The sequence below is a fragment of the Malaclemys terrapin genome, chromosome 7 (assembly GCF_027887155.1).
Source record: "Malaclemys terrapin pileata isolate rMalTer1 chromosome 7, rMalTer1.hap1, whole genome shotgun sequence".
NCBI lineage: Eukaryota > Metazoa > Chordata > Testudines > Emydidae > Malaclemys > Malaclemys terrapin.
The window spans coordinates 21031361-21054876 of NC_071511.1; the positions used below are offsets into that span (position 1 = coordinate 21031361).

A 23516-nucleotide genomic window follows, 5' to 3' on the forward strand; every position below is an offset into this window, starting at 1 on the left:
CTGTAGTATTTTAAGTGTAAACGTTCCCTTAATGTAGAATGCATCCTCTGGATTTGTTGGAAAGCAGGGCCATGTTCGAGAACATTGCTGTACCTTTGTATCTGTCTAGGTAGAAAATATATGACGCATACTTGACGCACACATTCCAACATATTGTATATGTGATATAAATACCAGACTCTGTATTTAATATATACTTAATTTATTTACACATTAGGGTCTTGGAAACTTGCACAGGATGGTGCCATGCATTAAGCAAAATAATGGGGGAAAGTTTCTAAGTTAATAGGAAAAGGAACCATTGGACAGTGGAATTGACTCCCAGAGGAGGTGGTTAAGGCATCATTGCTGCTAAGAATCAAAAATAGCTTAGAGGAGACCGTTTCTGCAATAGATTGCAGAATTTCTAACCCGAAGCGTTCAGAAATCATGAGTTGGACCCTAAAACATCATGAGATGACTTAAAAATCATGAGATTTCAAAAAATAATATGTTCAGGGTGCTTTTTATTTGCGTTCTGGTCTTTGAGCCAGCAAGATTAATGTTTTCTAGCTTTTCTCCATAACCATGAGGACTAGAAATTTATTTCCTTTTTAAACAGGCTGAGATTTTGATGTATTCATGTGACCCCAAGAGCTGTGGTCTTAAGGAAAATATCACAAGACTTGCCATGAAATTGTGAGAGTTGGTAACATTGAGATTCACGGACCCCAGCGGCCCTTTCTAGCTCTCATAACTCTGACACTGTGCCCCGCCCTTTAGCAGGAGATGGTCTGACTCTCAGAAATCTGTTTTAAAGGATTTCCAGTTACTGCAACAAAGTGCTTTCCAGCATCCTCTTATGTACCCTTGTCTGTGTGTGTTCACATCTCTCGAACAAGCACCATCTCAATAATGGAAGTGGATGGTGTGTAGTGAGTGTACATGGGTTTACTTACACTGCTCTTGTTTTGCCAAAGAGCAGCGGAGTGGCTCTGTGCAGGAAACTGGGACTGGCTATATATAATTTTCAGGGCCCTACCTTGCTATAAAGGGATACGCAGAGGCACGTGCCTCCTTCTCCGTTCCTACTGCCAAAAGATTGAGAGGTGAGTTGCCACTCCACTCCGTGGATTATAAATCTGCATGGAACCCCCAAAAGCACAGGGCCGCAAGCAGTTGCTTAACAGGGTACATTCACACAGCAAGTGGTGGCTTGTGGCAGCGAGTCTCAGAGCTGCGTCTAGTGTTACAGGGCTAAAAACAGCTGTGTACACGTTGCAGTTCAGGTTCTGAAGCCTACCCCGTCCCTTGGCTTCGGAGCCCGTGCCTGACTGTGTACACAGTTACTTTCAGTGCCATAGCATGACTCTGAGACTCGCTATTGCGGGCTGCCACTTGCTGTGTAGACATAGCCAGAGAGTCTTGCCACTGATTTCAATGGAGTCACTTCCAATATTTTGCAAGCTGTGAATGAGCGAGGGGAAGAAGGAAGGCAGGTGGAAAGTAAATGCCTCTGTATTGTGCCTGCAAGTGCGTTCCGTTTTACTTGGCTTCCTATAGCAGCCATAGGGATGGGAACTGCACTAAGCGATGCTTTCTATTTTTGGCTGCTCTTCAAGATAACTCCTTTATTCCACTTTGCAAGCTTAGCCAGGGAGAGAGGCCACACTGTTTCTTCTGAGCATCAGCTGATCCATGGTGATAACAGGTTGGGAGAGGAAGTTGCCAGATGCACTCCATGGGTCTTTTGAGATTATAGAAAAGCAGATACAGTCAAATGAACAGCTCCCAAATCAGAGGCTAATACACCAGCAAAAAACAAGAGTAAAAGCAACTGCTTTTTTAACTGCATCCCATTTGCTTTACCAGGTTACCAGCTAAGTAATAGCAGCGGGACAGAGGAATTAAAACGTGTAGGCAAGGGAGAAATGAACTCTTCTCCGCTCGAATTTGAAATCGACTGTAGAGTCAATGAGACCTGTTCTGTACTCTGTCACCCCATTGTACATTTCCTGGAATTGTGCACCTGCCTATTTCAGGGCTGACGTTGGCACAGTGGTGGGTTCTGAATGTTAAATGATACCACATCTGAGATATATGCAAATTAATCTATTTGTACTTTAATTTAAACAGATAGAATTTGTATTGAGGGCCAAATCTTTAGCTGTGCTTGACACAACCAGAGGGGCTGGGAAGGTGGCGGTAAGTCAGCTTTATGGATCCCCAATGAGTAGCCGCAAGGCTGCTCTAAGATGCCCTGACTGGTAGCAACCCCCCAGAGTCTGTTCCTCCCTCTGGGGATAACCAGAATGGCTTAGTGCTCTAGTCATGCCCATGATGTGCTCCCTGCACTGCGGGTGGAGTATGGCTTAGAACTGCTCTGGCTAGACATCTCCACCTATCCCACAGGAATTCGCAGCCAACTTGTTGAACCAGCTTGCAGACGGCTTTGCACTGCTAGAGAAGCACAAACCTTGCAGACCACGGGTCGGTATCTGGCCCACTATGTTCCGTTAATGTGAGGAATCAAGTTTGATCCAGGAGGATTACATTTCAAGCATGAAAATTCAGGAATAAAGCTTCTCTTTCATCTTCAGTGAGATGCTGTCCAGATTATGGCCATATGCATGAAGTATTCTTCATCTTTTGTTGCTAGTAGCACATGAGATTGTTAGCACTGACAGGGATTTTTATAAAATTATTTGCTTTGTGCAATGTATTATGTTTAACTTTTTTCTGCTTGGATTAGTTTGGACAGTGAAAGAGGGAGGTCAGTTTTATTTTGGGTTTCTCATGAGTTTCGCTTCCTAGTTTTGCGACATTAGTGTAGGCACTACTGCAGTACAAATAATAATAATTAATACTGCCCTTGGATTCCTGGCATGTTACCAATGAGACTCTCTAATGGGGGAAAAACGAAGTGACCTGAATATTGTTTTTCTTTTTTACTTTTTTTTCATTTGTAATTAATTGTCCATGGATCCACAAAGTAATTCATATAAAAGATACAATATGTAAAGCGAAGCATTGCCAGTCATACAAGGCACTCCATTAACTTAGCCTACTGTGGTTTGAAGCCTGCAAGATCCATACAGGAATCTGAAGAATACAATAGAAACTCAAGAACATATTGGTATGACAAAACCATGCTCCTTAAAGTTGGCCTGCAAAAGAAATTAAACTCTTGTGTTTCTGTCCTTTTTTGGCTTCCTTTTTATGTATAAAACCTGCAAGCTTGGGGGAGGTGGAGTGGCGGGAGGTAAAGTTATGCCTGTTTTTTTATAGTAAGAAGATCAAGTCTGGTCTTTCCTGTTTTTTCTGGAAGACTCACTGGAAGGATCAAATGTGTACTAGAGAGAAGCTTGCTTAGCCCTTAATTAAAGAGGTGGAGGGGTGTTTCAATCTTTAACAAAGATCCCTTTTTTCCCCCCCCCCCCCAAATGTTTTTCAACTGTTTGAATTAGGTGTTGACAAAATCAAATAAAAGTTAAAGACTTTCAGGTAGTATGACTAGTACGCCTTCCCCTCTCACGTTAGCTCTTAACATCCTGTAGCTTATTTTTCCAGGTCATCACTGCAGAAGAATCAGAAGCGATGTTTTGCCCACCACTTCCTCACTTGTGGGTGTTTATTAAATTAGGTCTATTTGTGGCCTGATTTTCAAAGGTGCTGAACGCCTGCAGCTCCCAGGGTCTTCAGCTGGATTAATGTCTGCTGAGATGCCAGGCCACTGACCTCTGTACGATGGTGTCAGTGGGAGATACATCCACTTACACCAGGACTGAATTTGATCCTTGTATTCCTAACTGGCTGTATTGGGCAACAATGCAATTGGAAGCGACGTTAGGAGGAACTTTGATAGTCCACCTCACAGTTTATCCCAGAATCAGATTTCCCACAATAATTGACAAGGGGTCTTGCTGCAGATCTTGGATCAGTTTCAGAATAGCTCTGCAGACTTCAGAAACTTCTGATAAGTCTTTCTGGTGTGTCATTTCTCTCTGATAGGATCTCCTCTAGGTACAGCATGACTCTGTTAACCTCCTGAACATACAGTAGTTCAGTGCATGGCCAGGCATTATCTTTGAAGGTACCATGCAGTATATTCAAATAAGTCTCACAGTATTTCTGCAGTAGTCATTGAAGCCATAGTAGAATCTCAGAGTTATGAACACCTCGGGAATGGAGGTTGTTCGGAACTCTGAACAAAACAAAACATTCTGGTTGTTCTTTTTAAAGTTTACAACTGCATATTGACTTAGTACAGCTTTGAAACTTTACTATGCAGAAGAAAAATACTGCTTTCCCTTTTATTTTTTTTAGTACTTTACGTTTAACAGAGTACTGTATCTGCTTCTTTTTCTTTCTTTCTTTCTTTTGGTCTCTGCTACTGCCTGATTGCATACTTCTGGTTACAAATGCAGTGTGTGGTTGACTGGTCAGTTCGAAACTCTGGTGATTCTACTGTACTTGAGATTTCAGATCGTATAAAACGTCACAGTTTGAAACATCAGCTTCATGTAACTCAACTCTAAGGCAATCATCGGAATATGGGGATTGCCATACTGGATTAGACCTGCAGTCCATCCTGTTCAGTATCCAGAAACCCAAAGTGGGAAGATGCTTCCAGGAAGGTCTCATCCTAATTCCTAATAGATAGAGATTATCTTAAGCCCTAAGGCACAAGTATTTTTTATATCCTGTTCAAAATCTCTTTGTTTTGACTGTTGTGACTCTGAATGATAATAGGTACTACATAAATATGAGATATTATTAATGACTATCTGCCCAAGAGATCAGAGAACACTTTGTAAACTCAAAAATTGTTTCACCCACCATCAAATTATAGCTGCCTCTGGGGTTGGAGCATGCCAGTTGTTCACCGTGCATGCCCTATGTTTTAGGACAGGAAGTCAGGGGTGGGAAGGGAACCCATATCCGGTCAAAACAAGGAGTAGGCAGAATGGTATTAGATGAGGTTGACGTTCTTCATGTTGCCTTCCTTTTTAGCACTGGGATGTGTTTCGGACAATTACGGAAGTTTTTATCCTGGTTCCTGCCCTGGTTGGCTTGAAGGGTAACCTTGAAATGACCCTGGCATCCAGACTCTCTACGGCTGTAAGTGTAAAGCTTGGGGGGTAAGGGGAGGTGGGGTTGAGCAGGAAGGAATCCTTTGACCAATAGGTCCTACTTGCGCGCGCGCGTGTGTGTGTGTGTGTGTGTGACCAAGAAAGAGAGTGAAACAAAGACCCCATCCTCTTCTCTGTGATGTGTGTGTGAAACAGAGACCCCTTCCCTGCTAAGCTGAAACAAGGTGTTTCAGGCAGGGGGGAGTGTTAAATAAGGTTCATGCCCTATTCTGCAGCTGGTTGGCTCTTAAAGGATGATTCATCCATATGTGTCCAGTTGCCAGCGTTGGAGGGTGTTGCAAAAATTGAGAGAGACAAAAGAGAATATTGGCTGTACGCAAAGTGTCTACCAGTGGTGAGCTGTGAGCTGCACTACTGAGATGTCCCTCACTATGGCCGCTGACTGTTATGGATACCAAAACCTTTCTTCCCATCCCTGGCAGTGAGCTGTCCCAGCAGACCAGCGTGTGGATGTTCGTAAGTCCCCCCAAGACTTCTTGAGACCTTCAGTAGCTTCTGCAACTCATGGCATGATCTAGTCCCTCTGGCAGCAGCGTGACCTGTCCTTTAGGAGTCCTTTTGTTGCTTTGGGGTATGACCCTGAGACAGGCCAGGCCACAAAACGGTTTGTAAGGAATAAATAGTAACAAATGGCCCAGCTGTGCTCCGTGCGCGAGGTGACAGGTGTTCTCTGCTGAGTCTGACGTGGGTTGGACTGGAATCTGAGTAGCCTGACAATGGAAGAGACTATTTGGCATCTATAGCCTGTTCCTGCCACGAGTCTTATTCTGAAAGGTGTTTTTTTTCCCTTGTGGGAAGAAGACTGTGGGTTGTTGTTTTTATTGTGTCATTTCTCTTCAGTTTGCACAGCACAATCACCCCAGTGGTTCCCATCAGCAGCACCAGTAGAGATGGTCCCAGATGGTTATGGGCTCTGTCAAAGGCCACAGTCAGCCTCCCGTATCTGGAAGAAGTGGCTAAACCATGTGGCTTTTCTGAGCGTATTCCTGTCCCTTGGCAGCCCTGAGCGCCTGACGCTGTACATCAGCATTTTAAAGGCAGGCGCCTGAGCTGCGAGCCTGGAATTTGCACACTCGTCTGTAGCGCCTGCAGAGCTTGCACGGGGATGTTGGCACTAGGTGGGCGCACACGCGTGGGATCGGCTCATGCAGACACGGTGCACGCAGCTCAGGTACCTGCCTTTGAAAGTCTGGCCCAGCGTGTCTGCTGATATCCTACCCCCCCTGCAAGAGACAAGAGCTGAACTCTGCTGCCCTTCAGAGGCTAGGGCAGGGGGATTCTCATTAAGGAGAAAGGGGGAAGTGAGGAAGACTGGGGACACTGGCTAGCATCTGTCATCATGCTGACTTTAGCTTGCTCTCTCCTAGAGGGTCCAAGTGAAACCCTCTTGCTGCCAGTGCCACAGGAGCAGCAGGCCTTTCACTTTCTCTCTTGATTTCCAGGCTAACACTGGACAGATGGATGATACCCAGGAACAGTGGAAAATGGCCACCTGCAATTTAGCCCTGATTCAGGTAAGCAGCTCCATCTGGAGCTGGAAAAGGCTCCTTTCTTTTGCTAAACTGCCCTCTCAGGCTGTTCAGTCTCAGGAATTCGTACTGGGGTGGAGTGTGGAGCTCACGTCTCCTGCCAGCTGTGTCAGAAATGTATTGTTAGTGGCACAGACTCCGTCTCTATGAAAAACCTATTGATTCTAGGAGTGATGTGTTAAAATCCAGCAGTTAACCTAGAGGTTGTATGTGGTGGATCAGGGGATGTGCTTCTGTGCTGGTGGCATTTGTACTACACTATGCCTCTGCAACCCTTCCTCGTCTCCTCTCACAGCGATCAGTGGCACTTCTGCAGATGGGGATTCCACAGCTGATGGGTAAATGCCTTCTGTTGTATTGACATCTGGACTTTTCAGGCCTCTGTAAGGGTTTTAAATACTTGGTTGGGATTTCTGAACCTGCATCCCATGGAGCCTTTACAGGAGGGCCCCTAAATAGCGTAACAAATCTGAGGTCACCTATCCCATCATAATTATGCTGCCTACCCAAAACTTCATTGCAACAGCAAGGGCAGAACTCAGAGCCTCCTGCTTCAGAAGCACAGGCCCTTTTTACTTAATCTAAAGGAGAATCTCCATTAACAATATAAGGCATATGACACACCGTGGATCCTGTAGAGGGCAATGGAACACATACACTCTAGCCAGCTCATTATGTTCTATAGAGAGTGTTCTGATGGAATTGGGATTTTCTCTTAGAGGAAGTCAGCCGGAGTTTGGCTTTCAGGGGTGCAGTTTCCTGAATGTGGGGTAGAATTATCCCCATGTCTTATTAGTGCCATGCTGGTGGCGATGAAGGGGATCACAGTCTCCTGTGTATGTGTTCAAGGTCACTGACCCCACAGGGAACACTGCCTACCAGCTGATTTTTGCCCAACAGGTACAGGCCACTGTAGTGGGGCTGCTGGCTGCCATAGCTGCTGTCATCCTGGGAGCGATCTCAAAGGGGCACGTGGAGCTGAATCAGGCCGCAGTGCTCTGTGCGAGCAGCGTGACAACAGCATTCATAGCTGCACTGTCCCTAGGTGAGTCTCGTTAACCCCACCACACCCGGTAACTTGAGCCAGTGAGAAACTGCCCTTTCCATGCACACCTGCTCTCCATGAACTGTTTGATCCTTTCCCATCTGGGACAATGTTCAGTAGCTGATGTGAAACGATTTTGGGGTCTTGGTGGAACTTCCAGTGGACAGGTAGCCACATCCCCAAAACATTACTGGATTATTGAAATCACCACCACAAACTGACACCTAGGGTGGCCAAGGACTGAATGCACTGTAGAGAGAGTGCTCTCCTAGCATCGCTAGTTAGGGGACGAGGCATGTGATGGGGGGGGAGCTTGCCCTGCTTCATCCACGCTGTACCTGTGCTGTGAAGAGAAGACTTCAGTCTCCAGGGAAAGTCCAAAAACCTCCTCATCAGCCTCCTCCTGGCACTGGCCAAGGCGGTGCCATCCGTCAGTCCAAGAGAAGGACGTTGGATGCGACTTTGGGGCCTTTTTTGGGTTCCTCATTCATGCACACATCTGCGCAGAATTCTCAAGGGTGGTGTCTACTGACTCCTTGAATGCCTTCTTGGAGCGGTGGGTGTTGTCTGTGCTCCTCCTCTCCATGTCCCTTTAAATCCCTTGTTTTGTGCCTGTGTCCTGCACCCCGTCCCTGTTTGTTCATTTTTGTTCCCCATGATCTGTTGATTTCTGGGTTCTGTGGCCTCTGCCGCACCCAAAGAGTGGGCCATTCATTTGCTCTGCCCCCAGTGCCAGTCCTCAAACATCTGGCACCATCCATCCACTATAAACTCACACACACATTTGTTTTAAAGAAAGAAAAGAAATTCATTGTGTTTCCAGTGCTTTGAAAGTTCAGACACTCTTCCCCCACTGGGATTCTCTTCAGACCAGTTAGGGCTGGGGCTCACTCCCGCTGCAGGGCAGCACCAAGGGGTGCTCTACGTTAAAAGCACCATCCTTCAGAGGAGCCCCTACCTGTCTCTCCCTGTTGGCCAATCCATATATCATTTTGAAGGCCCCAGGGAAGATCGTTGAGCAGGTCCAAAGCCCGGTGTTCCATCCAACCAGTAATTCAGATCACTGATTGACACATAAAAGTGGCCATCCAAAAGCTCTAGTGCTCCATCTTGCAGTAAGATAGCCTGTAACACTCGGAGCTGAGTGTGAGTGCAGAGTGGGTATTGTAATCACCTTGCTGCCAGGACGTGTGGTAAAGTTGGTACCACGCCGTGCAAAATGCCCTGGGTTATCTGAAGTATAAAGGGTACTATACATCTACGCACACTGCTCTTTTACAGCATCTCTCACGCACACGCTTCTCTCTAGGAGCATGCCGATCTAGGGAAATACGGTATGCTTTTGACAAGGGATGGGGAGTGGCTGTCAGAGCTGTCCCTTTCCTCATGGAAGGTCATGGGTAGATTAGTATGATCGAGTGTTTAAAGCCTGGAGCTGGGAGTCAGCACTCTTGAGTTCTATTCCTGGCTGCGTCTCTGACTCACTTTTTGAACTTGGACAAATCACTTCACTTCTCTATCTGTGAGATGAAGATAATCAGAGCTGAGTTCTTGGCAGGCCGTTCCACAATGATGTCATTGTAAGGAGGGTCTGGTTAAAGGGAAGAGTAGGAATCTGCCACAAGAGGGCAGCGTGACATCCTTATTAGTGACTGAGTGGGCAGCAATCTGTTGTGTATCTAGGGTTACCAACCCTCCAGGATTGTCCTGGAGACTCCAGGAATTAAAGATTAATCTTTAATTAAAGATTATGTCATGTGACAAAACCGCCAGGAATACGTCCAACTAAAATTGGCAACCCTATGCAGCAGCTCTGCACACATGGAGTCTTCTAAGAAGAGGACAAGTCAGAGACTACAGATGTACCCAGGCCAGAGTCCAAGAACAACAGAGGTGCTTGTGCTGAGGAGCACTACACAAGTTCTCAGAAGTTTATAAAAACTTCACAGCTTTTATTAACCTCTGTTTCCCCAAAGGTCTGACTGGATGTAAAAAGGAAGGATTTTGCTGACACACCTTCAGCTAATGTTAGGGTCTTTCCTAGTCACGGTGACAAGTCGCTGTTGTGTGGACATGTGCGCTTAAGGAAACAGGTCATGTTTGTACGTCAAAGGGGAGCCAGGTAATTTGTGTCATGCGGAGAAGGCATAGTGGGTGGGTATGTGCTTTTTGGGGGAGCATTGTGTGCGCGTGTTAGAGGGGAGGGGCTAGCGCGTGCATGTGTGTGAGCTGTTGTCTGGGGGTGGGGGGGGTGTTCGGAAGAGTGGAGTATGTTCCAGGCACGCATGAAGACTCAGCACTCGCAGGCCTTTGTGAGGAGACACACGTTTCTGAGCCAGAGTGTTCTTCTTTCCTGGCCTGTGTCCCCAACACCATGCCATCAGCGGTTAGCATCGTGCCTGGGGTGGGGGCAGAGGACAGAATGCCATGGGAAGCTCTAAGGACATTTGATCTGGGCTTGTTTTGGAGGCTGGAGATCAGCTACTGCCCTAAACAGTCACAGAACACTGGAGTCAGGCTGGTAAATGTGTCTGTCAGGTGACTTGCCCACGGACAAGAGTTTTGTCTGATCTCTGCCAAGGTCTCGTTTTCTCAAGTAAAGTGAAATGAACTATTGTTGCTGCTATGACTCTCCAAAGCGTTTTGCTGCACTCTGTTCCGGTTTGGGCTGCTGGAGCAGGGCGCTCTCTTGTTCTCACAGTCTGACGCTCACCTGGCCTTTGGTGTTTAGTCTTGGTCTCACCAGCTTATATTAATAAGCCAAAATTCCACCCTCGCTAACCAGCCGGAGACTGTGCCCCAGATCCTGAACTGCAGCTGAATTTTGCTTAGCACACCTCAGGACGGGGGAGTGCACGTGGCTAGGCGCTGCTTTTATACCCCCTTGATCTTGAAGCTGCCCAGCTTCTGGGCCCATTGTAAATTAGAGCAGCCCAGAGAGCTGTGGTCCCCAAGCGGCTGTTCTGGCAGCCAGGGGTCGCTGGGGGAAACGGATGCCCAGCCAAGATACTTACACTGGGGACAGGGAGCTGGCTTATGACCTGCAGTGGCAGCCCCATGCCACTTGGGGTTTCAAAAGCAAGTAAAAAAAAATCTGAATAATACAGAATACTGTTCTGGAAAATGCCTTTGTGCTGTGGAATCTAAATGTGACCCCAGAGAACGGCACCACTCTAGTCCCCTGCTTCTGCTGCCTGGTCTTGAGTACCTACTGTGTGCATATCTATGAATGTGCTTTGTTCCCGATCCCACTTCAAGCCAGTAGAGACTATCGGACAGGGATGAAAGCATCTACATTTGGGTCATTCAGTGGCATCTGCACTGAGCTGTGGTGTTTGCTTTGCTGTGTATGGGCCCGTGGAAGAGCTGTGTTCTTCAGTACAGTGAGAACACTGGGCCCATTTCCTGAGTGCGACCAAACTCCACTTGGTGCAACATCCAAGTATGGGCAAAAGCAACTTTAAGCCACCATGGGCCATCCCGGAACCAGGGCAGCCCTTGGCACAGTGTGGAGCAGTGGTGCCAACACAACAAACAGCATTATCCTCTGAGTCTGAACCCCTGGTCTGTGTCTCCCCTAGGTCTGGTGATGATCGGCGTGATCATTGGTGCGAGGAAGGTGGGGATAAATCCAGACAACGTCGCCACTCCCATAGCAGCGAGCCTTGGAGATTTGATAACCCTTTCTCTGCTAGCAGGAATCAGCAGCACCCTCTTTAAATACATAGGTAAGGTACATAGCAGAGGCCTTGCGGCTCAGCTGTCGGGGAAGCCTCCTGATAGGGAGAGCTGTTCAGTTGTGGAAGGGAAGCATCTACATTCCTGGGAATGTTAAAGCTAGACTGGACACAGCATTACAACAGGGAGTGGTCTCATAGGCCGTGGAGGTAGAGATGGAAGAGGCTTTGTGGGTAAGTCCTATGACTGTCCAGTTTATTGTAAGGGTTTTGGGACCATTCAGTGGATAATGTGGTTAGAGCAGAAGACCGGGATTCTGTCACTAACTCATTGCAACACTGGCCAAGTCACTTATGCTCTCTTTGCCTTTGCACCCCCACGTGTAAATGGGAATAATAATGCTCCCCACCTCATAAAACTATTGTGAGACTTAGCTGATGTCTCAGATCCTGTGGGAGCACAAAGCATTATCATCATCTTGGAATGGGGGAGAGAATATATTCTCCTAAGAGACCCGCTCTAGGCCGGTGCTGTGACTGCTGTGTTAACCATGCCCTGGGGGTATGTCTACACAGCAGCTAGACACCCATGGCTGATCCATGCCTGCCAGCTCGGGCTGCATGGCTGTTTCACTGCTGTATAGACGTCTGGGCTCAGACTTGCCCAGGCTCTAGGACCCTGCAAGGTGGGAGGGAGTCTATACAGCAATGAAACAGCCCCACAGCCCAATCTTTGCAAGCATGAGTCGGCTGGCCCAGGCCAGCCACAGGTTTTTCTTTGCTGTGTAGACATAATCCTAGAGGTGACAAATTGGCTAAAAACCTTGGCACCTGAACTGCTTCTCCTACATGAGCCTGGAAAATGCACAATACATTTTTGGAGCAGAGGATAAATGTGATTTATGCTTTAATTGATGTTTGGAAATTACTAAGCAAAGTACCATGGGCCTGACCTAGAAAGAGAAAATGTTCAGGGTTGGGTTGTTTTAAAAAAATAAAAAGTTTATAACAACTAAACCCAAAGTTTCACTGAAAACTGAGAGCAGAAATGGTGAGTGAGACAGCTGTTTCCTATTACAATAATTTATTCCACATGCCTACAAATAGGGGAACAATTGAATCCATATCCCAGAGAGAGAGAGAGGTTGGGGGAGGTCCAATAGTCATTTCGTTCTAGTTCTCCTATACTTCAGAAATGTATTTATTCAATGTGCAGTTTCCCAAGATGCCGTGGCATCTGCCTACACAAAACGGGCTTGGCCTTCAGCATCTCCATCTCCAGTAATATCTCTCAGGGACTGCATTATGGTATATGTTATCACCTTATTCCATAGTATACAAATACAGTAATGAGCAGCTGTGAATTTAGGAGACTATCATTGCAGCCAAGTAGTCTGGCTGGAAATTCTGGTGGAGTTTTATTCAGCAGTGCTCTGGCAGGGGATTGGTTACATTGCGTCAGTCACTAGTGTGACATCACCCAATTGGTGGGTTTTCATAATTCCCAGTTTTCCAAAGTCTTCTGTATTTCAATGGAGGTGAGAGGGAAGTGGGACAGGGCGTGTGACCCTGCCTTGATCACAGAGAAATATATTCCCTTAAGGATACTGATGAATCCTAGAAGGCCCAGAATGTTACATGCCTTTGAAAGTTACATTTTCCCCCTGAGGTATAATGCTCTCGTTCCAGTAGAGCATTTTATAATCTTTTAAAATCAACATGTCTCCTTCCAGTTCTAAATACTTCGGGGCTGATTAGACCACCCTTCCTCGCACTGAGTAGTATTTCACTCAACAAGTAATAATCAGTGGACTGCTTGCTGAGTAAGATACTACTCCTAGGAAGGGTGACAGAACTGGTTCCAAAGGCCTGACACAAAGATTCTAAAGGGAATCATTACAGTGGGCGTTGGATTGTATGTTATAGACGTGAACATTCTGTATGTGTGGGGTTTAAAAATAAGCTAATCGTCAAATGCCCAAAAGAACAAGGGGATATTTAGCATCTGACTCGGTTGGATGTCCCATCGTGCGTCTTTGCTTCCTGTCCTGGCTAGCTTGAGGGGGTGCTGTGCGCTGTTAAACAGCTGCCATTTGCACCCCAGAAGAGGCTGCATTTCAGTGGTGGGTGAAGTGCACTGTGATAAGTACCTCCCTGTGTAAAAAAGCTTTCATAATGATAAGATATTACTCTTATCGAAAGTTAATGCTGCTGTCTTACATTTCTAACCTAAGGCCCTGACAATATCTTTGGAAAAATGCACATATCGAGCTTACTTTATATATCAGAATACCTGCAAAAACTGTGTTGCAGCAGGCCCCGCTTTGGATTTAATACAGAGAGCAGATGGAGAGCCCTGTAGACAAATTATTAGCATATCAAAAGACCTGGCACAAGTCCCGTTGCTTGAAGGTGTTTCTGGTGCTGTCTCATGTTTGTTTTCTTGTAGGGCAGCATTTTTTAAGTACCATTCGCTTTTGAAGGTCGTTTCAAGGTTATGCTGCTGCCAAAGGGAAATGTGGCTAATAGAAATGAACGTAAACCAGCAAGTAAAAATCCTGCCCCTCAGCTGTCTGATGTATGGAGCATCAGAAAACAGCAGTTGTCCAACTAGTCTACTGCCCTGGCATCAACAATAGCCAGTGCTAGATGGTTCAGAGGAAGGGGTGAGATACCCCCTCATATCTATCTATGGCATAAGTTGCCAATAGGAAAAGTTTCTTCTTAGCCCCAGCGAGTTAGTGGTTGACTTATCCCTGAAATAAAAGGGTTTATATTCCATATACATTTCTATCCAATCTAATGAAACGGCGTGGACATCCTGATTCATTTAGCTACCTAACTTGATTTGAATCCTCCTAATCTCTTGGCCTCAGTACTGTCCTGTGCTGTTAAGTTTCACAAGTGAATTATGGACTGTGGGGGAAAACATGAAGACTTCAGTCCCAAGCACTGCTTCCTTTCTTTCAGTCAGTCAGAATGTAATGGTGGTGTCCTGTCAGATTTTACAATCTTATGGAGTTAGAGACATGTAAATCGCATTTAACTTTGAATTTATTTTCCATGCCAGATGTGAAATACCTTTCGCCTCTGATCTGCGCTGTGTTTGTTATCATGATTCCTCTTTGGGTTGCTATTGCCAAGCAAAGTCCGTCTATTGCTGAAGTCCTGAAGTCTGGATGGCAGCCGGTGATTGTTGCAATGAGCATCAGCAGGTAAACCTAGGAACCACCCTTCCCACTCTCCACCCTGTGAAGATCTTTCTTTCTCTTTCAGGGATAACAGTCAACCTAATCCGAGGTCCAGGACAGTGTCCCCCCCAAAAAATTCTGCCTGTCTGAGATTCCAGTGATAATTTATAGTCACATGGTTTTAAATTCTCTGGTCTCAAGACCTGTCATTGTTAGAGACACTTTGATGGACCAATGTCTTCCATAAAACATACACATCTGCTGCATCAAATGCAACCTGTATAACTGTCATGATTATTGGTATTGTGGTAGCATTTAGGAATGCCAGTGGTGGCTCAGAACCCCATTGTGCTAGGTGCTGTACTAACACAGAACAAAAAGGACAGTTAGTCCTTGTCTCAGTCTCTGTATTCTGCACCTGGACAGATGATAGGTAATAAGCTTTCATTTTGTGTCATTTTTAACAGCATTGGTGGGCTGATCTTGGACAAAACTGTAACTGACCCGAACTTCGAAGGCATGGCGGTTTTTACACCCGTGATTAATGGTAGGTTGAGGGGGGGTTATGTTTTTGTCCTTTCATCCCCAGAGGGCTGGGTTCACATGCCAGTTCACGTTACCAAAGAACATGATAGTCTCGTCTGGGTTTTTCTTTATCCACATCACACATTGCAGCACAATTGGCAGTTTCAGGCTATGTCTGCAGTGCAGTCAGAGGTGTGATTGCAGCTTGTGTAGGCATACCCAGCCTAGCTGTAATCATGATAGTTTGGCTAAAAATAGCAGGGAAGACGCAGTGGCGTGGGCTGTACAAGCCCAGAACCCTGGGCATGTACTCGCGCTCCTAGCCTGCACTGGGGTCTGTGCCAATCACTGCTATTTTGAGCCATGCTAGGTAGGTTAAAACTAGTGCGAGTATGCCAAACTGAGCTGCACTCATACCTCTGCTTGCAGTGTAGACATGCCCTCAGATTGGGAGAGGCTCTGGAGTGGAATAGCAGGAGGTACCGCAGGTGTGACTGAGGTGGCAGAGCTGTGGGGAGGAAGCCGGCATAACCCCAGCCTACTACATCTGGGGGTTGCTGTAAGTCTGTCTACACCACAATTAGACACCTGCGACGGGCCATGGCAGCTGACTTGGGCTCCTGGGGCTCGACTAAGGGGCTGTTTAATTGCAGTGTAGACATTTGGGCTCAGGTTGGAGTCCAGGCTCTGGGTCCCTGTGAGGTGGGAGGGTCCCAGGGCTTGGGCTGCAGCCTTGGCCCGAACATCTACACTGCAATTAAACAGCCCCTTAGTCGAGCCCCAAGAGCCCAAGTCAGCTGGCACAGGGGCAGCTGTGGGTTTTTATTTGCACTGTGGGCATACCCTGAGCTTCATGAGCATTAAATCACTGCAAAAATATCACAATAAAATCCATTTCCTTCCAATCCCAAATCGACATTCTGAGCTGTGCAATCAGTCCAAGCTTCTGATACACGGTGATGCTCAAGATTAGCTCACTGTGGAAACAACCCGGGCTTTTGGATTGGTTGATTTCTGATATAATGTTTAGTGCAAGTCAGGCTCATGCTAGAGGAAACCAACGTTCATTAAGAAATTACAGCATTGTTCCAGCTGCGAAGCATTTTGTCATCTAGCGGTTCTTTAAGCTGCAGTGATTCTAACACCCGCAAGATGTCTTGCTAAACCTGTCTACCTGCAGTGTAAGCCCAGGGTTCGAACTTAGGCTCAAGCCTAACCCCTCTTCAGACTACACACTAATCGCACTGACCCAGGTCCCATGACCTCACGGGGGTGACGGGTCCAAGCCTGAGTCAAGCTGGGACCCAGGGTTCAAACCCTGTTGCTTTGCAGTGCAGATGCTGCCCTACTGGACTTGTGCTCTGGGAGTGCACCAAAAGTATTCCACTGTCCCATGGGCCAACCTTCTTTGTCCGTCAGACAGTCAAGTTTGGTGGACAATCAGCTTTTCCCATGCTACACAAAGAGCTAGAGCGGCCATCTTTTGGGAGGGTACTAGGAAGTCTGGAGGCTCATCTACACTTACTGGGGAATCAACGCTGTGGCGATCAATGCAACGGTGGTCGATTTTAGTAGGTCTAGTAAAGATCCGCTAAATCGACTGCAGATCACTCTCCCGTCAACTTCTGTACTCCACCGGAACGAGAAGAGTAACCGTCGACATAGCGTAGTGTGGACCCCCTGGTAAGTAGATCTAAGCTACGTGAACTTGAGTTATGCTACTAACATAATTCAAATTGTGTAGCTTAGATCAACTTTCCCACATAGTGTAGACAAGGCCTGGGAAATGGGTGGTTGGACTCGGGGCTGCATAATGCAGTGTAGATGTTGGAGCTCCAGGCTGGGACCCAGGGTTCAGCAATTCCTAACCTGGGGTTACAAATGAGTGTAGACGTTCAAGCCCTAGATTAACAAACCCAAGGTCTGCTAACTCAGGTTCTATTAACCCTGATCTTACTTTGCAGTGTAGACGCACCTTTTATGACAAACTTTTTCCAGTGCTATCAGCCAAAAAGCTATATTAGGAAATCAAATCAAAGCTATTCCATTGATCAGAGTTCATAAAAGCTAACACAGACTGCTAATTCAGAGCGAAAATTTATTGTCCCAAAATCATCTGCAGAATTAAGCGTGCCCCTGTTTTTGTGCACTCCCTGTTTGCATGGGCAAAGGTGCCCATGAACAGTTTGAGGGTTCCCTTTCGGGGAGTCAGTTTGCAAATATCACCCTTTCAGTCATATTATTGTTGGATCAAGTCCTGAAGACTTTACTTGGTTTTAATTCTGGCAAATTTCACCTTCACCTTTCACCTTGTGGAACTCCTTGCCTGAGAAGGTTGTGAAGGCTAGGACTATAATAGGGTTTAACAGAGAACTGGATAAATTCATGGAGGTTAAGTCCACTAATGGCTATTAGCCAGGATGGGTAAGGAATGGTGTCCCTAGCCTCTGTTTGTCAGAGGGTGGAGATGGATGGCAGGAGAGAGATCACTTGATCATTACTTGTTAGGTGCCCCAGAGGGAGTGAACCTGGCATTGGCCACTCTCGGTAGACAGGATACTGGGCTAGATGGACCTTTGGTCTGACTCAGTATGGCCGTTCTTATGCTCTTATGTTCAGAGAGAGAGAGAGAGAGAGAGAGAGAGAGGGTGCCTGAGAAAAGAAACAAGTAAAGGCTGCAGGATTTAGCTCATTATTATTTTATCCAGTGCATCCCATTCCCTCCACCACACACGTGTACATATAGACCCATAGGCAATGCAGGATTGCTCACTAGAATATAGTCAGTGGTCTAATGGAGAATGTAGCTGTTATTTCATGTTTGCCAGAATTAAACAATTGGGAAGGAACTAATTGCCTTTTAATTAACCAACATGGTTAGGGCTGATTCATTCTCATCTGATGCTTTCTCACTTAATAAGTGTGTCAGGTGCCTCCAAATGAACAGGATGATCACTGTCTGTTTCACTTGTGATTTAAACAATAAAGTCTCTCTAGCTAAGTCCCTCCGAGAAGCAGAACTGAGAGCAGCAGCTGCCTTTGCACCGGCTGTTTGCACCATGTGTTCCCCAGAGATCAGTTCATGCCGGCTGGACTTACATCATCGCTGGAGATCATGCAACGTTTGACTTGTCATAGCAAGCAGAAGGTCCGGGGGAGATGTTTTATATAAAACCACCAAAAAGAGACATTCATCTGAACTTTCCTCTTGCTGTGATTTTTGTGTGTTCCTAGCATGTGAATAAAACAGCACCACAATGACACATGGGTTTGGGTTGATCTTTCCTTAACCACCACTCCCACTGCGCATCTGAGCAGATGCAGGTTGGCCAACCTTCTGCTAAGTCCCTAGAGACCAATGCATCGTGTGTGCTTCTTGCTGCCACTAGGAGAGAGGCTTATGGGATTGTTGCATTTTGCACTTGCAGGTGTTGGTGGGAATCTGGTAGCCATCCAAGCCAGCCGCATCTCCACTTTCCTGCACTTCTGGAGCACGCCTGGAGTCCTGCCCTACAAGATGAGGCAGAACTGGCCTAATCCATGCACTACGTTCTTCACGTCAGGTAGACAATGAACTCCAGGTGTGCACATTGCAAAACCCGTCATCCTGGTTGGCTAAGGACCGAATGGGTTGTGGCGAGTGAGCGCCTCTTCCTTCCGTAGAGTGGAACCTCCAGGGCAGGGTTGAGGTACCTTGGCAAGGGGCAGGTTGAGGGAAGCTTGTTCCTACTGCCCGTGCGGTACTTGCTCTGTGAGTGGACAGGGAACATTGGCCTCCGGAGTATCTGTCACTGGCAACAAATAATTTGAAAAGAAACTTCAAATTCACTCTCCTGGAGAGTCGCCCATTGTAACTGGGGCTGTCCTAGATACCCCAGTGCATGAATTAGTAGCAGACTGTAGCACATAGTGGGGCCGATTCTGATCTCGCTGATGCTGGGAAAATCAGGGCAATGGAGATGCACTGGCACAAGCAAACTCTGAACCTGGTCTGTTACTTTTAGAGGACTGGCTCATGTTGCTTTTCCGCTGGAAGTTTGTGCACTGATGATAGGGCAAAGTCAGAGCTAGGAAAGTGGATCAAAGTGATTCATAGCAGGAGCTAAGTGGGGACCGGAGCTGCGTAGGACAGCTGAATGGAACAGCTGTGGGAAGCGAAGCAAGAGATCAGGAGAGAATCATGGAGCTGAGTATGTACGTAGAACATGGTTTTATTATAAGGTTAATGCCAGAAAAAGCTGCTGGGGGCAGTCCCAGAAATACTTCATATGGTGATATGAGTGGGATCCAGAGGGATGGATAAAACAAGTAGATAGTTACTCATAATCCCTAATGTTATATTAAGGAACTGAGTATCATTCAGAAAGGAGTTGTCAACAGTCCATGTCTCTCTCCTACTCCCCTGGCAGTGGTATTTAACATCCACAAATATGTCTGTGGTCATTGAAAGATGTACAACTTTATGCTGCTTTCCCCCTCAAGCAATGACCTGCTCTGATTCATTTTAATCCATGTGTTCTCTGCAGGGGTGAATTCCAAGTCAGCCCGCGTCCTGTTCCTGCTTGTTATCCCCGGACACCTGGTGTTCCTGTATACCATTCGCCTCCTGCAGGGCGGGCACACAGCCATCACCTTCACTTTTGTGATGTTTTATCTGACTGCTGCTTTGCTGCAGGTAATAAAAAGAGCCCGGCTGAGCGGAGGGTGAATCTATCAGCCAGCAATGAAAAGCCCAATCGCTGTCCCTTAGTTCTGGTCACTTCCCACTGACACCCTCTCCCAGTCTCCATAATCCCAGGAATTATTAGTGGCAGGAGCATCCCTGTGCCAGATGTTGGCTACATCATAGCTCATGTAGTTCTCTTTGTCCCACTGCAGCAGTAATAGAATATATTTAGTGGTCTCTAGTTTGTTTGCTCCCCCTCACCCCCATTATTGCTGGTCATCACAGCCAAAGGGGAGCGAGCAGATTTTGTGCTAGGCTGGTTAAATATCCATGATAATTCTGCAAGGCTGATTTCACATGCCAAAGTGGAAATCTGTGGGGTGGGGGAACTGGACTTTGTGGGTCAGAGCTACATTCAGTAAGGAGAAAACCCAGCACCAAGAGGCCTGAGATAGCGAGAGGTCCCACATTCAAAAATAACAGCCACACATAAACCTCAGACCACCAGTTCGATCGGTTTTGCCTTTTAAATTGACCATTCTACAAGTTCATTACCTTGCAGGGTAAAAGATTTTGTTCCTCTTTTTGCTTCCCTTTACAATCAGGCTTGCAGCTGTGTGTGAATTCTGTGCCCGTGTGAACAGTTGGCTTGGCCTTGCCATCCTCAGCCTGTGTTTATATGACCCACAACCCTGGCACCACAGTTGAAGTTGTTTTAATTAAAAAAAAAAAAAAAAGTTCTACATATGCACCATGGCAAAACCACTCCCACAGTCAGAGCCAAATATGAAAATACATGCAATAAATTACAGCACCCGTAACACAACCTCAGCAACATCACAGCTGATTTCTAGGGGACCCAGTAGAGAAGAAAACACTAGGCTTGTGCTCGTTTTGGTTGCATTATGATCTATGAAATGATGCGGGGAGGGAATTTGCGCTTGGTATTTTTTCTGCTTGGTTTATTCCCTTTAGAAATGCACAGTCTTGTGGTCCATGATGTACTGAGATGTCCCTTGGAGGACTGAGAGATACGGAGTGGGAGAACTCTCAATATTTAATTGAATTAAAAAGTCAGTCTTTAATCTTTAACAAAAGCTTTTCCTCCAGCTGGTTATCGGGATCTTGAGTTAAATGTGAATGAAAAACAGAAAAAAATCACACAGATTTTTAAGTAGTCTAGATTAAAAAAATCACTTCTCTTTTCAATGACTCAGGGTTCACTTGCTTGGTATCTTCGATGTGATAAAAACCTACTAGTTCTCCAGTTGACCAGGGAGACTGCCAAGAAAAACGAGGCAGACAAGACCTGAATCGCTAATGTAAAAGAGAAGCATAAAACCTCTGCCTACAGAAGTTACCTTCTATGGGTTGGCTGATTGTTTTTCCCTACATTTTTTTTAGGCCCAATCCTGCTCACAGTTACATCTCCCATTGTCTTAATTGGCGGCAGGAACTCCATCCCTCCATCACAATGACTGTATTCTAGCAATAGGTACCGTATCCCTGCTGCATGCCTGTCACTCACTGACAGCTGGGTCTGTCTTCTCTCTGGGCAGGTGGGAATCCTGCTGTACATGGCTGATCTAATTGTGCGACTGGTGTGGAGGAAGGCCCTGGATCCAGACAACTTCTCCATCCCCTACCTCACTGCCCTGGGCGACCTCCTAGGCACGGGATTCCTGGCACTTTGCTTCCGCTTGGTTTGGCTCGTCAATGGGACTGAGATGAAACTGGGAAACTAACAGGACATCTGCTGCAGCATTGGCCCATTGCTGCTCCACCAAGCAAGTCTTTCAGTATGGTGCTTTAACATGGTCCAACAAGATCGTTAGAGACTACATCTCAGACTAAGTCTTTAAACTGAACGGGTCTGCTATCCTTGCCCACCCCTATTGACCACTGCAGTGCCTTACAGCTGTCGAATTCAGATCAAAAGAAGCAGAACCTGTCTGGACTTATCCAGCTTTGAAAGCGACCTACCCATCTTAAAACCGTATACTCTGTCCGTGTGTGCATCTAGAAAACCAGGCGTTAAGGAACACAGGTCATATCTTGGGAAATCTGCATTTTGATTGGCTTAAAAATGTATGACTGTAACCACCTGGTAAGTAGGAGACTAATGCACACCCCATTGAAGTCAGTGGGAGTCTTTCCATTGTCTTCAGTTAGTCTTTGGATCAGATCCTAGATGAGGATGTTGCAATGTCTCTGATCAGCAGTTAGAGCCCAAGTAATATTTTCTTGCCCCCTCCCTCCCCACCACATCCCCGGCGGGGGAGAATCAATAAGGACCTTAAAATTCTCTCTCCATAATTTCTGTATTCAGGGTCTCAAAGAGCATGTTCCCCATTGGATTGCAACTCACTGAAAAATCATCCAGGGCAGGGCCTGCCTAAACAAACATCTCTAACTGACAAGGTGGATTATTCTTTGTTTGACAGTTTAAGGAACATCTGTTCAGTAGTTTTTATGGTGTATCGAAACACACAAATAAAATTTAAACCATTTCATAATTTGGGGCGGATTATTGCCATTATTTTGTTGCTGCTAATCACTGTTTATTGGCACCGGACTAAGGAACTGTTAGAGCACTAGCACCTAGTACTGCACAGTATGGACCCTTCACAGCTTGGGCCACATTTCAGCTAGGATACATAATCCAGCCACCTCTTTAAAAAAATACCATATAGCATAGAAATGTAGGACAGGGTGGGACCTTTAGAGGCCCTCTAGTCCAGCCCCCCATGCTGAGGCAGGACTAAGTAAACCTAGACCATCCGTGGCAGGTGTTTGTCCAACCTATTCTAAAAGCGTCCACTAGGTCACACTGTTGATGGTTGTTGATTTCTATAGAAGTCTTTGGTTGGTCGTGTTCCCCAGCCCTAAGAGAGGAAGTGTGGAACAGGGGTTGAGAGCACTAGCTTGGGAGTCTAAAACCACAGTTCAGTTCCTTACTCTGCTACAGCCCTCCTCTGTGACCTTAGGTAAATTATGTGGGGCCAGATTTTTAAAGAAATGTAGGCACCCAAAGATGCAGGTAGGCAGCCCAGGGGATTTTCAGAAGTGCCTAGGTGCTTTGTCTGCGAGACAGTTAACGGATGCAGCAGCTGGAGAGATTGCAAACTGAGTTTCAGTGGCTTAAAGATTGAATCAAACCCTAAACTTCTGATCTGGCTTTTGAGCACCCTAAAGTTTTAGACTGAGAATTAGGCAACCAGCTCCATTGAATATGAACAGATTTGGGTGCCTAACTCTGTTAGGCCCTGTTGCACATCCCAGCCTCAGTGCTGCCTGGATCTTCCTATGACAGACCATTATAAAGAAAGGTATTTGCAAAATTCAGATCCCAGTTTAGTTTGTGAACACCCCTAAAATCCTGGGCTGTTCAGTTCTGCGGTACTGCCTGAGGCCATGTTCTGTCTGAAAACATAGCTCCGGTGACCCCTTGTTCGTTCACAACTGCAAGTGCTACAGCGCAGGTTGAATGGTACGTTAGCTTCCTGGATGGTTGCATTTCAGCATTCACGTCACATTGCCCTCTAATCACAGCCCTTTATGCGTTATCTAACCATCTGCGTGAAGTCAGCACAATTCAGTTTCAACCACGAGCGGACCTGTGGTAATTGCAGCAGCGTAGACAGGAAGACGGGTTATTTGCATTCAAATTATCCTGAGCAATTACAGATGTGTGGGGAAGGGGGCGCCGTGAAGTCTAGGAGTTTGCAGAGCTGAAGCCTATAACCAATTA

The 23516-nt window shown here is 46.3% G+C and overlaps 1 protein-coding gene across 6 annotated transcripts in view; it reads left to right on the forward strand.

Annotated features, from left to right (window-relative positions):
• Positions 1 to 22281, forward strand: part of SLC41A3 (solute carrier family 41 member 3) — a 36578-nt gene extending 14297 nt beyond the window's left edge. For 5 of the 6 annotated variants that reach the window (XM_054034293.1, XM_054034294.1, XM_054034292.1 and 2 more), the window contains 9 exons: positions 4993 to 5100; positions 6575 to 6646; positions 7562 to 7706; positions 11288 to 11434; positions 14454 to 14598; positions 15042 to 15121; positions 18528 to 18662; positions 19626 to 19774; positions 21325 to 22281. In XM_054034293.1, coding sequence (XP_053890268.1) covers positions 4993 to 5100; positions 6575 to 6646; positions 7562 to 7706; positions 11288 to 11434; positions 14454 to 14598; positions 15042 to 15121; positions 18528 to 18662; positions 19626 to 19774; positions 21325 to 21510 — 1167 coding nt within the window. In that variant the 3' untranslated portion in view covers positions 21511 to 22281. The other variant, XM_054034297.1, reaches the window with a different exon arrangement.
• The last annotated feature ends 1235 nt before the right edge of the window (positions 22282 to 23516 follow it).